The 14,493-nt window shown below is 39.2% G+C and overlaps 1 protein-coding gene across 1 annotated transcript in view; it reads left to right on the top strand.

The window, feature by feature from the left end:
• Positions 1 to 14,493, top strand: part of CFAP95 (cilia and flagella associated protein 95) — a 70,324-nt gene that overhangs the window by 14,767 nt on the left and 41,064 nt on the right. Inside the window, exon 2 of the mRNA XM_054583268.1 lies at positions 8,220 to 8,328. Within this exon, the coding sequence (XP_054439243.1) occupies positions 8,220 to 8,328 (109 nt within the window). The remainder of the gene's footprint in view (positions 1 to 8,219; positions 8,329 to 14,493) is intronic.

Raw genomic sequence — 14,493 nt, 5'->3', positions numbered from 1 at the left:
TGGGGAAGTTTTCCTTCATTATTTTTTCAAGTAAGTTTTCAATTCCTTGCTCTTCCTCTGCTTCTGGCACCCCTATCATTTGGATGTTGAAATGTTTAAAGTTGTCCCAGAGGTACCTAAGCCTCTCCTCATTTTTTTGAAATCTTGTTTCTTCATTCTGTTCCAGTTGAATGTTTATTTCTTTCTTCTGTTTCAAATTGTTGATTTGAGTTCCAGTTTCCTTCCCTTCACTGTTGGTTCCCTGTATACTTTTCTTTATTTCACTTTGTGTAGCCTTCACTTCTTCCTTTATTTTGCTGCTGTACTCAATAATTTCTGTGAACATCCTGATTACCAGTGTTTTGAACTCTGCATATGATAGGTTAGCTATCTCCTTGTGGCTTAGTTCTTTTTCTGGAGTTTTGAACTGCTCTTTCATTTGAGCCATATTTCTTTGTCTTGGTGCACTTATTACATTGTAATGGATGGGGCTTTAGGTATTCACCAGGTCCAGGCAACCCACTTTGCTTTGTTGTGGTGCTGTATGTGGGGGAGGGGTCAGAGAGGGAACAATGCTGCTTGTTCAGCTCTTGGCTGGCTTTCAGTACCTGCAAATGAATTGGGCCCTTCTGGTGCTGATTCCTGGGTGGGTGGGTTTGTGCACATTCTAGAACTCCATGGGTCCCTCCAACAGATTCTTCTGTGAGACTGAGAGTTCGTCCTACCACCACAACCCCACAGATTTTTACAGCCAGAGGTTTTGAGGCTTTATTTTCTTGAGCTGGAACCCTGATTTGTGCTGTCATTTCCCCCTGTTGTTCCTCTAGTTTATTTCCATGCAAATGTGGGATCTCCTGGTCTGCCAGCTGCTGCCTTGCCAAGCACACACAGCCCTGGTTTCCCGTCTCTGCCCCTCGTACCAGTCTGGATGACCGTTTCTTCTTTAATTCCTTGGTTGTCATACTTCCATACAGTTCAGTTTTCTGGCAGTTCTGTTTGTTTTTGTTTTGGTTATTGTCCTTCTTTTGATTGTGCAAGGAAGCAAAGTATATCTACGTACGCATCCATCTTGGCCAGAAGTCCTTTTTACTGAGGTTTTATCCACTGCCTCTTGTCACCACTTTTTCCAGTTGTCTTTGACTGGACCTTTGCTTCTTCTGGTAGCCCTTACACATGGTGCAATCCGGGGATTATAACTTCTGATTTTTCCAACAATTTAGTTTGCTTATAATTTTGCCATTTCCTTGGCTGCTTTTGAGTGATTTCTAGGAAGAAAATAAAAAGTACTTATTTGTGTAGTTATGTCCATTATAGAAGACTGTTTTAACTCAAGATTCTATTTATGAGGAAAAGTTTGTTCATTTATTTTAATGTGAGTGAAATGAATTGCTTTGAAACCAAAGAAGCTTGTATTATCTACTTAATATGCAATTACTGATGCATTCACAGAAATGTGCATTCAAATGGTCCTTAAGCTCACACAATATAATCTTTTGATATTATTCTAGAGTAATTAATTCAAATTATTTAAGCTAGTAATATCAGCATTATAGGAATAGGAATTTACACAGGTAATGAGATGTTTGTTTTTGTTTTGAAGTGGGGCCAACTGGGCATCATGCCACTCATGACAGATATACTGTCAAGGCATTCTTTGGACTACAGTAATTACTAAGATACAATACACTTTAAAAATTCTCACTCTCTTTAGCCCTACTTTTCCACCACACAGAGTATCTTTAGCCAATTAATATAAGCTGTTACTGGAGGAGAGGATCAAAGAAACCCTAAGAAGTATCCTAGGATTCGAAGATAATTGAGATCTGGTTATCTGAAGATAGGGTAAGAATGTCCTGATCTGGGTTTGAGTAGGACAATCCTGGTTTTCACTACTACCAATGTACTTAGTACCTAATTTCCCTCTAAAAGTGTCTCCAGTGGGATAATCAATTATAGTATCACCCTACTTAATACATGTCCCCTGGGCTGTTTTCATGGTCGTGTGTTTGGCAGTTGACTGACAACATTTATTTAACGTTTAAACTATTCAGATAAGGAAAGGCTCCAATTGCTATATTCCTTTTGTCCCCTCCCAATATTCTCCATGGTGCCTCCTATTCTTGAAATTTTTTGTGAAGAAAATTCATAATAATTATGGGTTATATTTACATGCTACTCAGTGTATGTTGAATGAAGAAAATTACTTCCCTTATCTGCCTCCATCAAGTGGTTTTTATTTTGAGTGCAATTGGTCTTCAAATTCTGTGGTTCCATGGTTATGGATGTACAAATTACATACAGCATAAGACACATTGAAAAACAAAGTCTATCTTCATAACTTGGAAATGTCACAATACCTCCCAAGGACATGAGATTTTTCTTATGATTCTGCAAATACATCTTTATTTGTCAGTTGGTACATTTGTACCACCAAATAACACTGCCTTAGCATGTAAGTCATTTGCCATGAAATCTTTAAAGAGGATTGTCAAATGTTTCTTTGCAGTCTTCTTTTTTATTGGTTTCATGCTTCTAATGTGTCAAAAATATAGCTGGCTCTTGAGGGTAGTTTTCTTTTAAAACTCTAGGTAGCAGATAATGAGAAAACCTAATAGAAAAGATGTCTTTCTCTTCTCATTTGGGTTAGATTTACATCAGAAAATACAATGGCTGAAAGACGACTTGTGAACTATGTTAATAATTCTAAAATTTAAAATTAACATATTCTGCCATCTGGAGTCTTAACTAAACATTTTAAAATCTTTGAAATATGAAAAGAAAATGTGTCTCTTGTCAAGTAACCAGAAGCAAGTATTCAGTTTGGATTTTCATTGTTCTCATGTCAGATATTGCTCAGCTTCAAACCCCCTTTGCAATCAGTGTTATGCATACGTATGTTGACAGTTTTTCCATTCGGCAAGTAGATTTATAATTCCTCCTGAGACAAGTTTTTGCTGCAAAGAACTAGCATCTCTCTATGCATAATCACTTCCTCTTTATGTGTGCTTTTGCAAAGTGAGCTGGGATACTCTTTATTTTTATGGACACATTTGAAAGCCATTGCTTTCAGCATTTATATTAAGATTATAGTAACAAACTGTAAGAACATTCAATCAATCAATCATTTAAGATTTAATAAGCATTTACAAAATGTAAGACTATGCTAGGCACTGAGATCACAAAGATGAATAAAAAATAACTGTGTCTAATCTCTTAATCTAATAAGAAGACAGATTCATTAATAAATAATTATAAAACAATGTGAAAGGCAGAGAAGTGATAAAGATGTTCATTTATTTGCAACCCCTACCTCACCTCCCCTACATAGCTGGGGGGCATGGCAACCCTAGAGTGTAACTTAGTCCCCTTTCCTTTGGGGAGTATCCTATGACCTAATCCTACCCTGTCTGCCCCTAGCAGTTGGAGCAGCCTTGAGGACGCTGCAGGTGCCTCCCTGGGTATGTTCTGGACTTGAGTTTGTTCAGCCCTGCAACTTACTGGAGGATTTCTACTCAAAGGGGGCTTATAGATCTGATTTGATGTGGAATTGTCCAACTCTTATAGTAGGAAACTCAAAACTCCCAAAGAACCCCAAAAATAGACCCAGAAAGTCCTCTTGACAAGGCATAACTTGGGACTATGTTAGGCCCAAGAAAACAGGAAGAATAGGATCTACAGGGTTCAGGTGATTGTAGGCTTGGTGGCAGAAAGGTGTATACCAACCGGATATATTGGGCATCTGTTCAGAATGGAATCTGCTCAAGCTGTCTTTGTCCTACTAGATTCTATTCACCTTGACCCTCTTCACATCAGTCTAAGTGGCATTTTTGACAACAGGGTCATGGTCCCAAGTTCTTTTTTATATACCTGGCAGCTCTGATCCTGTCTTTTCAGTCCTTTCCCAATTTTAATTCAATTCATATTCATACTACTTCTCCCACAGTAGACTATGGAAAGCAAGTTTTAGCTCCTGTAATGAAGGATGTCTTTCATAAAGATTTCTCAAATAGCCAAAGCATTCAGCTCTGGGCCTGATAGAGCAAGGTCCTCAGGTGAAGGACCTTGTCAAGGAAGCTGCTTGTCAAGGAAGATTCTGGTCCTGCTGGCAGGACGCCCTGTGGGTCCTCCTCCCAGCAAGAATGTCAGTCTGTACCTAAATGCCTGACATCAAAGACAGCTCTTCATTCAATCAGCAGCATGCAATGCCTGTATTCAAGCTGCTTTGGCCTTGAACTGACTGCTGACCAGCTGCTGTCAAATACATATCTGGGCAAATTAATATTTGCAGAAGCCAGCCTATAGTCTAGAGCAGTATTGGTCAACAAGGACCTTTTAACTAATCCAAGGTGATGTACAGGCTGTAAAGACAGGTAGCAAGCTTTTTGTATAGCTCCATGTATTCCATTTAAAGGATTCAGATTGTTTTCTACTTATCTTTGGTGTTAGAGATCTTCTTATTAAAGCTGATAGATGGTTATTTTATTTTTAATGTTCCTGTCAAGACAAAAAGTTGGCAATTTTATCTTGGTTCTACAAATTTAGAGGGAAAGTTTTACTGCTCCATGAAACACTCAGCTTTGGAAATCACTAATCTGAGTCTGGTATGCAACTGTTCTCTAGAGCTTTCTCAGCTTCAGCACTTTTGGAATTTTAAGCCAGATATTTCTTTGTGGTAGGGGTTGTCCTGTGCTTTGTAGGATGTTTAGCAGCACCACTAAATGCCAGTAACAACCCACTGCCCCCAGATGTAACAACTAAAAATGTCTCCAAACACTGTCACATGTCTCAGGGTGGGTTGGAGTGGGGTGGGTGGCAGCTGTGGTCAAAAACTTCTAAAGATACTGTTCCAGAGACACTGTAAATTTTGTTATATTCATTTTTCCTCATAAAATTTTTTTATTACAATGAATGACAAGTCATAGCAAGTTGCATGGTGACCATAAATAAATGCAGGTAGCAAGGAGCACAAGACAATATAAAGTACATATTCATTATACCTTGATAATTTCTATCTCGCAAAGATACTATGAGACATAATTAACATTGGCAAAGTATTTAAATATACCCAACTGAAACATTTGTAAATAGACACAATATTATTACACATGATATTTTGCATTTACATGTCAGTTTTCACTTGAGATTCTCAGTGCATTGATTAATTGGTTTTCTCAGTATGATTTTTAGTTTATCTCAGGGAAATTTTTAGTTTATCTCAGGGAAATTTTGAGACAATTGACCTAATTTCATATTTACTTTATAATACCCTAATTATTTTTTACTATATTCTTATATATAGTAAGTATACTGTATTTAAAATATAAAAATTAAAAAATATATTTAGCATATAGTAAAATGTTTAACTTTTTCTATTATGTTTTATGTATTTTATAATTTTTGAACAGGTATATTTCTCTTTGGTAGGCTGGCAGCCTCTTAGAAATGAGGGAGGTCTGAGACCTTTGGCTGTGTGTCTCTCAGTGTCTGCAGGCTGGGTGCACATTCTCCAAGGGCAGCCTACAGGCATTAGAGAATGCCAATTGCATTAGCTCAGTTCCCCAAAGAAACACTTTCATTTTAGATTTATCTTTTCAATGCTGGGCTTTGGCATCTATCTGAGATTGCTCTAAGAGAAGAAATGTATCTGTATCTTTTGTAATAATCTAGTTATAATACAACTTAAAATATATGGTGGGATAATCAGGGCTGTCCTCTGACTCCCATGAACACTAATTATATTTGCTTTCGTGAGTCCCTTCCTTCATTAAAAAGAATGTTAAAAATGATAGTTTATGACTGCATTGGTATAAAGATGTATATAGTTCCAGCTATATACATTATATAAAGATTATATAAAGAGGTGGGCCCTGGGAATAATACATTGCAATGTTAGTTGGTGCTTTCCCCCTTAATTCCTATGCTTTTATGGAGGTATTCTGGTTTTATTGCCTTGGGGAAGAATGCCACTGTAGGCAATAGAGCCAAACTCTTGGCTTTGGGTTTCAAACACTTGTACCTTCAGATGACAGCACGGATTTGGTAGACTAGATGAAGAGCTGGGCTATCCTGTCCCATCACAGATGAAGAGTTCATGGACTGAAGCCAGAGGAAGCCAAAGACGTTGAGTGCATATGAATTTGTTCAGGATTCCAAATCTGAATTTAGGTTTTGGAAGCCTTAGGGCAGGTGGGACTTATCACTGGTTAGCCCACTGCTTCTAGGATAATGGCTTTGCGTCTGTTGAAGGGCAGCTCCTATGTGTCCCCCATGCCCAGTATGGTGGGGACTTGAAACACCTGTCTGCTTGGTGGGCCAGGCAAACAGTGCAGGGACAGCACCTGGATCTCCAGGAACTCTGGGTAGAGAAGGACACGAAGTTATTGGTAGGGTAGGGAGTGGCACCCTTGTGTCTGAGTGTCAGTCTATACAAACATCTGTGTGGCAGGACCAGGAAGGCATAGCAGGGAGCTGTATGGATCCATAGCGGGAAGCCACAAGGGAGTGAGCATTTTTCCACAAATGCTGCCAAGGAGAGACAATGAAAACAAAGATGGATTCTTGGCATTGTGGGGCCACACAGACCCTTTAGAGCTGGAAGAAATCCAGAATTAAGCAAGATTAACATTTTTCACCTGGAAAATGAGAGCTTTGTTAAATTATGGAAATTAAGTTAAATTACAGGAAAGATTAAGTTGCAATTCTTATACACCAGGATTTTTTGAAGCCCAATTAGTATTTACTATACATGGATGTTAACAGAGCTTTATTTGAAGGACCTTCTGCCTTTATTCTTTTCATTTTAATTCTTATAAAACCCTAAAAAGGTATTGATATTGTTTTTGTGCTCATTTTACATATGTGAAAATGTAAGCACAAGAAGGTTAAACAACTTGCCTAAGGTCATACAACTAGGACCTGGCTTAGCAAAGACCCAAACCCATGGACTTATTCCCTCTACCACTCCTGGTTCTCAGTGTTGTTCAAGATACCCACTAAAGACTTAACGTGAGAGTTTTCTGTCGGGGTCTCAAAATATGCTAGTATTGTATCAAAATGCTTTTAGTGATTTTAAAATTAATGCCCTGATATGAGGAATGCAGAAGAGTTGGAGCTCTGCCACTCCAACCTGGGCTTCCTCACCACTGTGTTCTATGCACACTCTGCTCCCAATGCTCAGAGCTGGGGAGCTAAGCATATAAATTGAATGCAGTACAAGTATCCTAAAGGGCCTCCTAACTTGTACACTGGGTGCCTCACCTAGGTGAATGGATGCTGTTCTGCTTCCACAGCCCTGTGACCACACTCAAGACCTTGTAGATTTTCCTTGTTTAACTGTCATTCTTGCCACACTGAGCTACTGAAGGCAAGAATTATATGAGGTTTGCTTTCTATTGCATCCCCTGTACCTACAAAATGCTTGGCACATAGTAGATACTTAAGAAGACAAGCTGAATGAAGGAGCAGTTGAAGGGGCAGACGGATAAATTTTTGGATACCTCAGTGTCCCTTACACAATTCTAGCCCTTGTATCCCTTAGTAGCAAGTCCTCTTCTGAAAGGTGCTTGGGTTCAGCTTCCTTTATTTCACCCAAGAAAGCTTTACAAAAATAGCTACTTCTTTCTCACCTCGTTTTTCCTTCTCTATCCCCAAATCCCTCCTTTATTATTATTTCTAACCAGTCTTTTAGATAAGATGTTTGGAATTTTTTTCCATCTTCCATCTACATGTTTTAAGAACATTTTCCGAATTTATGCTTAATTGTCAGTTTCCTTTAGACCCTCTTTAGAAGCAGGAGCACATGTTATAAATTCATATGAACAAATACCGTCTGCTCTCTCTCATTTTGAAAAACAGTTATAATTGAAATTCATGGCAGAAAAAGATTCTAAAGTGGCAAGTTGCCTTTCTAAGATATTACCACATCTTATTTTAGAATTTACTTTCATTAAATAATTTCTATATTAAATAAAATTTACTTCATTGGAGTCATTGAATAATTGCTGTGTTTGCTAAGTATTGTTGTTGTGGTATTAGTTTTACCACATGTGCCAAGTTGTTTTTAGGAAGTAGTCTCAGCATTACTCAAAAAGAGATGGAATATATATGTAATAAATTCAGTAAATTTATAATTAAAGTAATGTAACAAATATAGTAAATTTTTATTGGATATTTTAACATTTAAATGCAATTCTTTATAAGTAAGCTTCATCTCTTAACAGATTCTTATTTTTTTTCTTAAGGCACCATAACAGAGAAGCTTATCCCAAGGATTATGATATAGAGTGTCCTGAGGAAGTGAAGAAACTGTGTAATTCAACATATCAGAGACTTGGAACTGATGAGCCCCAAGTGAGTAGTGGCTGCTAATTTCTTTGAGTCTAGAATCTTCCCCCTTGTGAAAAAATGAAAACATAAAGGGAAGAACACTTTGTCCATGCCACCCTCTTAGCTATGCTAGTTACTTAGGCACATGACTTAGGATGACCTTACCTTTAAAATGTGTATATTTCATAAGGTTATCAAGAAAATAAAATGAGATAAAGCAAGCGAAGTGCTTAACTCAGCCTGGCACTGAGCAAGTACTCAAGAAATTATTACTGTTGTTATGATACTGTTGCTACGGCTGCTGCATCTTGCTAGGTGTCTGCTTTAAGCTCCACAATAACCATAAGAAGAAGGTATTATTATCTCTATTTTATAGATGGGTAGGAACTCCTGGAGGTTAAACAACTTACTCAAAAGTTTCACAGTTAGGGAGTAGAAGAGTGAGAATTTGAGCCCAGGTCTTTGATTTCAAGTCTTTGTGCTTGTCTTAAGATGGCAGAGTTGTGAGTAATTAAAAAATGCTACTAATATCCTTATAATACTTGTATGACCCAATTACAAAAAGAATATTCGTTGCATAAGTAATTCCTATTTGAATTGCTGGGAGTGGTTATTGAGATTTCTACCCAATCAGCATGAGGCAGGAATTCAACACTGCAAAGACCCCCAGATTGTGTCCTATAATGCTAAGACCTTTGGGACTAGTTGAAGACTTAATTCAGCCTTAGTAGCATGCTTTTGGGGCCCAAAGAACTTGTAATTTGACAAGGGCAGATGTGAATGCATTGAAAAGACTGAGTTTATATCACATTCTGCCCCCAAAGGATGAGCTAGTTTGAAATAGGGCAGGCCTAGGGAGAAACAGTTCTAGAAGATTCTTCAATTTCCAGTGTGATGGAAATTAGTTAGCTCATGCTGTTTCCTCTCTTCCTCTTATAGTTGCAATGGACATAGAGTAATAAGGATAGTCTGAAAGATGGGGATTTATTATAAAGATACAGCTGCCTGGATATGGAACCAAGAAACTTAAAAGAACCAAGAGAGCAAGACAGTCTCTCTTTCTCTCTGTCACATGCAAACACAGAGTCTCTCTTGACATCTCTGTTTCTCTCTGCTGAGTTGTCCTCTTGCCTCACAGCTCAAATTTCAGGGGCATTTTGATGGTTTCCTCTGTTTCCACTCTACCCTCTTGCCTTTGCACCAGGCTGTCTCATAGGTCATTAGCTCACACATGGATAGAGCTCTTGAGTCTGGTACCTAACTCGATTAATAGCCACCTTGCCCCACTCCCCAAAACCCAGTTTAACCTTGCTTTCTTGAGCACAGAGCTATAGTCAGGACAAGAGCAAGCTGGACAAGGCAGACATTGCCTGGCATGCACTTAGAGTCTTTGATCCTTAGAAAACATATATTTTTAATTTCTAAATGAAAATGTTCTTGGTCTCTGGGTTGTTGGAGGAAGTGAGGTGAGGTAAAATATAAGGTGTGGAAACCTCAATTATTCTTTATATTCTGTGCATTATGGTAGTCAAGCCTCAGGTTTAATATAGAATGCATAGATAAGATATTAACCTTCTCTTTGATATTTATTTGTTCATGGTCATTGAAAACTTGTCCTTCCTCTATCAGGTTCACAGTATGTATTAGATAGGAAGGAAAATAGACCAAGGAGTCACTATTTCTGATGAAGCTGCCATTCTCATATTTTAATAATCGTTTACATTTTTTTCTATAGATTTTTTTTGGTATGTAAAGCACTTGGTCATTCATCTTGTTTCTTGTTATTCTCAACAAAGTCATAAAATTGACAAGGAAGATATTATCTGAGTTCTAAACCTAGATTCACTGATTTTAAATGGCTCACCCAAGGTCTCAGGTGTAAAAAGAAGGAGGGGACACAGGCACAGAGCTTCTATGCCTTCATGTGTCAGATGGGATGCTACACTGGCAGGAGGATGGATGAGTCCCTCTTCCTCTTGTCATAGAGCTTTGACAGAGGCCTAAATACCAGAACATGCTTGATATTTGGCAAGAATGGTATGTCCTAAAGCAAGATGTTGGACCACCTAAGGAGAATCTGTAAGAGATTCTAAACTAGGTAGACCAGTATGAGTGATTATGTCCTTGAAGACTAGAGTTGAAGAGCTGAAAGAGGCTTTAATTAGTTGTGGTTTGCATGGCCCTCCTTCCACAGCTGAGAGGTATTTCAAGGACACCACTCAGAGAGATTAATAGGTATGTCCTGGAATTTAGAGGACAGAGCCCAGATGTATGATGTATGCCTGGGAACCTAAAGCTGAGAGGTCTTGCCTGGTCTGGCAGAGCAGGGGTGGGGGGCAGCAAGCAGCCTTTGAAGTGGGGATGATGGTCAAGGATATGAGACTATGTGAATTTTCACATGGACTCATTGGAGAGAATTTGCCAGAGCACTCTTGAGAGAGCTGCTTAGGGTAGGGGCAGAGGGCGAAGACACTCAGCACGAGAGACCCAACAGATACTCAAGGCTTGGGAAGAGGAGGAGGAGAAGCTTTGCCTACTTCCAGCAAGCTGCAGCTGGAGGTCCTTGTGACAGAGTCCCTGAAAACAATTACAGTTCCCCATGAAATGAGTCAGTTTTGAAAGTCCTGCAAGCCCAGGGCCACCAGCATAGATCAAAGGAGTAAGTACTACCTCCACTAATGTCCGTTCACCTCATCTCTCCCCATCAGCCAGACCTGGAAGGGGTCTGTGAGTGGGCATGGGGGGAAGTAGAAGAGAAAAGCCTGAAAAGGAAGCAGCGGCAGAGCAAGGCCCCACCCACTGCAGGCTTCCAGGCCTAAAGCAGCACTGAGCTGGGAAAGTGAGAACCTTAAGTCTAATCAGTTAGAAGTTTTGAATTTTTCATTGGACTGGAAAATTTCATAGTTAAAATGAGATCTTTCTTGAGATTGAGGGGCCCCCCAAAGCTATGGAACTTGCTTAAAATTTCCAACAAGGCTAAGATAAGAACTAGCTATCCATGTGGAATTTAAAGGGCAGCTTGTTAAAATCAGGTTGCTTCATGATGGCATTCTGTTGATGGAATAGAATCAATTCAGTAAGATGGTTACATGAACAGTGTCTCATTTCATCCTCTGGAAAACTCTCCAGGCAGGTACAAACATGTGACCCACATTGTATAGATGACAACATTGAAACCAAGTGAAGTTTTATCACTTGTTCAAAGTCAAACAGCTAGTAAGTATATTAAAAATTAAAATCCATTTATCTCCACTGGTTCCAAAGTCTAATATCTTCATTACTTTCCCTTTTAGAATGCCAAGTTGTTCCACTCTTAGCCCAGTGGCCCTTTAAACATCTGACACTGTATCTTCCTTGCAGAAAATGAGCCTGGTGTTTTTTTCCCTCTGGCTTGGGTATTGTATACATTTCACTGCATATGTTGTGGGGCTTTGATTTCTTATATCTTAGCTATAACCTATGTCCTGTTTCCCAAATTACGTCTATACACGTGCTAGTTAGCCCTGTGCCCATCTGTTTCTCCTTCTGAATGCCTTCTTAGCATTTTTGGTTTTTTGCAAGATTGCTGCTGAGTGGTTGCTTCTTTTGTGTACCAGCATTTCTGTTTAGCTGATTGAAGATTTCCTTGCCCTTAAATGCTGCTGCTGGGGTTAATGTGAGCATCACCTTTTTGTAAAGAGAATTAATATGAGACTCTCTTTGTCTACATTTTGGTTGAGGCTTTAAAGATCAAGAACAAACCCATAGTCTCATGTACCAAGGTGAAATATTAGACCACTTAGATGAGATCCTCAAAGAAGATGGTGCCCTTAGGCCACTGTTCACATGCAGAATATAGGAGGACTGAAATCCAAGAAACTAAAAGAGGAGTTTGAGAGTAGAGACAGGGTTTTAGAAAAGGTGTGCTGTCACATCTGCACATGCCCTTGAGTGCCTGGTGAAGTTGCAGATGTGAGGATCAGGAGGTCAGTTTGAAGCAGTAGAGCAGAAAAGCGTGAACTAGCTACATGTACATCACTGGTGGGGCAAGAATCAGTAAGTGCTGAGGGCCAGATGTAGCTTTTGGGGGTCAGATGTTGGTCATGTGAAAGAGATAGATGACATGAGCCATTTCAGAGCCTGCCTAAGGCTATCTTATGTAGGGGCAGGAGGGGAATTGGCTGGATTCACAGGGGCCAAAACAAGACATTTAAGTCCAGCCAGGGGCATCTTGTGTCATGGAACATACCATTGAATGTTCTCGAAAAGGATCTCAACATCTACTAGAACACCTAAAGAAAGTCAGCTTTGAACATCCACCAATGCCAGGGAGTGCCCAGAGACAACCAAACAAGATTACTGTGATATTGTGATTTATAAAAAATATATGGGCATTTCTGACCTTTTGGCTCTCCGAGAAGTACCATGGAAGGAAGGAGGGAAGGGAAAAAGGAAGGATGTGGAAGGAAGGAAGGAAAAAAAGAAAAATAAAGAAGAAAGGGAAGGAAGGAAAAAAGAAAAAGAGGGGAAAAAGATATAAAGGAAGGATCAATGGAAAGAGCAAAGGAAGGAAAGACTACATCCAATAAACATGTATAGAGGCCCCATTGTTTTGCCAAGTACTGGGGTAAAAAACAATGCAAAATAAGTTACTATATTTCAGGAACTCACAGGTTCACAGGAGAAATTGGGGTGAACAACCACAGTGGCAATGTATGACAGGTGCTATCACAGGGAGAAGATGAGGATGCTGTGAACGTACCTGCACTGAAATGGGTCGAGCAGAAGGTCAAACATGGCTTCCTAGTGGAGGTGGCCCCTGTGAAGCTCTGGGGCTGAATCTTAAAAGAACCATACCCCTCAGGTTTCAATGATGGCTTAATGGAGTTCCTACCTCAATGGTCCCTTAGCCTTCAGGAAGCTGAGTGGGCCATGGGGATCCAGATTCACAGGGGAGCAGTAATTCAAGCCACTGGAGCTTCTCTGGTTGTCTTATTAGTCTAAGTGATTATAAGAAAGAGCATTTTAAGTGACACTATTTTGTTTTAGTATTTTATTTGGATTTTGTTCAGGTACTACTTAGCTATAACAGAGTGAGTCCCATGAAAACTAAAATAAATACGAGAAATTTATCATTGTTTGTTCATTTGTAAAGTATCTCATCCAAGGATCCTCGCAAGACCACCAAAGGCCCTGTCATAATCATAATCATGAGACTGCTTCTGAGGAAGTGGTGCATGTTGAATCCTGTAAACTCAGACAAATTAAGTACAGAGCACATCTGATGCTGTGCCACAGAAGGTGAGACGCTTTCAGACGTAAAGGAACAAAGAAAAGCAAGTAATTTTATTAAACAGATTTTTCTTATACAGTTAATGAATCAATGCCAAGGCATTTTTGGAGTTAACAGGACAAAATTGATTACAAATTAGCTAATACTAGTATTAACAGAATCACAGTCATTTTGTTTTGTTTCTTTAAAAAATGTTTTATTTACTTATTTTAAAAGAAGGGAAAGGAGGGAAAAAGAGAGGGAGAGAAACATCAATATGTGGTTGCATCTTGCGTGCCCCCTACTGGGGACATGGCCTGCAACCGAGGCATGTGCCCAACATTGGAAATTGAACTGGTGACCCTTTGGGTCACAGGCCAATGCTCAATCCACTGAGCCACACCAGCCAGGGTGGACTCACAGTCATTTTGGACTTGAAAATGGTAAACAAAAGAACAGTAAAAAGTATGTTAATATTCATTTTATGAATAAAGAATAGCTAAGTAAACCTCAAATGTGAGCTGTTTCAGTGAATGAAAATATGGCATTTAAAAATTAATGACCCCAGATGCAAATTAAAACCACAATGAGATATCACTTCACATTGGTCAGAATAGCTATCACTAACAAATCAACAAACAACAAGTACTGGCAAGGTTGTGGAGAAAAGGGAACCCTAGTGCACTGTTAGTGGGAATGCAGACTGGTGCAGCCACTTTGGAAAACAGTGTGGAATTTCCTCAAAAAATGAAAAATAGAACTGCCTTTTGACCCAATGATTCCAGTGCTGGGATTATACCCAAAGAATCCCAAAACACCAATCAAAAGAACCTCTGCACCCCAATGTTCATAGCAGCATTATTTACAATAGCCAAGTGCTGGAAGCAACCTAAGTGCCCATCAGGAAATGAGTGGATCAAAAAACTGTGGTACATTTA

Source organism: Pteronotus mesoamericanus, unplaced genomic scaffold, assembly GCF_021234165.1.
Source record: "Pteronotus mesoamericanus isolate MK-2021 breed Mesoamerican mustached bat unplaced genomic scaffold, CSHL_Meso_final contig_73, whole genome shotgun sequence".
NCBI classification, from domain to species: domain Eukaryota; kingdom Metazoa; phylum Chordata; class Mammalia; order Chiroptera; family Mormoopidae; genus Pteronotus; species Pteronotus mesoamericanus.
This window is presented reverse-complemented; position numbering and strand designations above follow the sequence as displayed.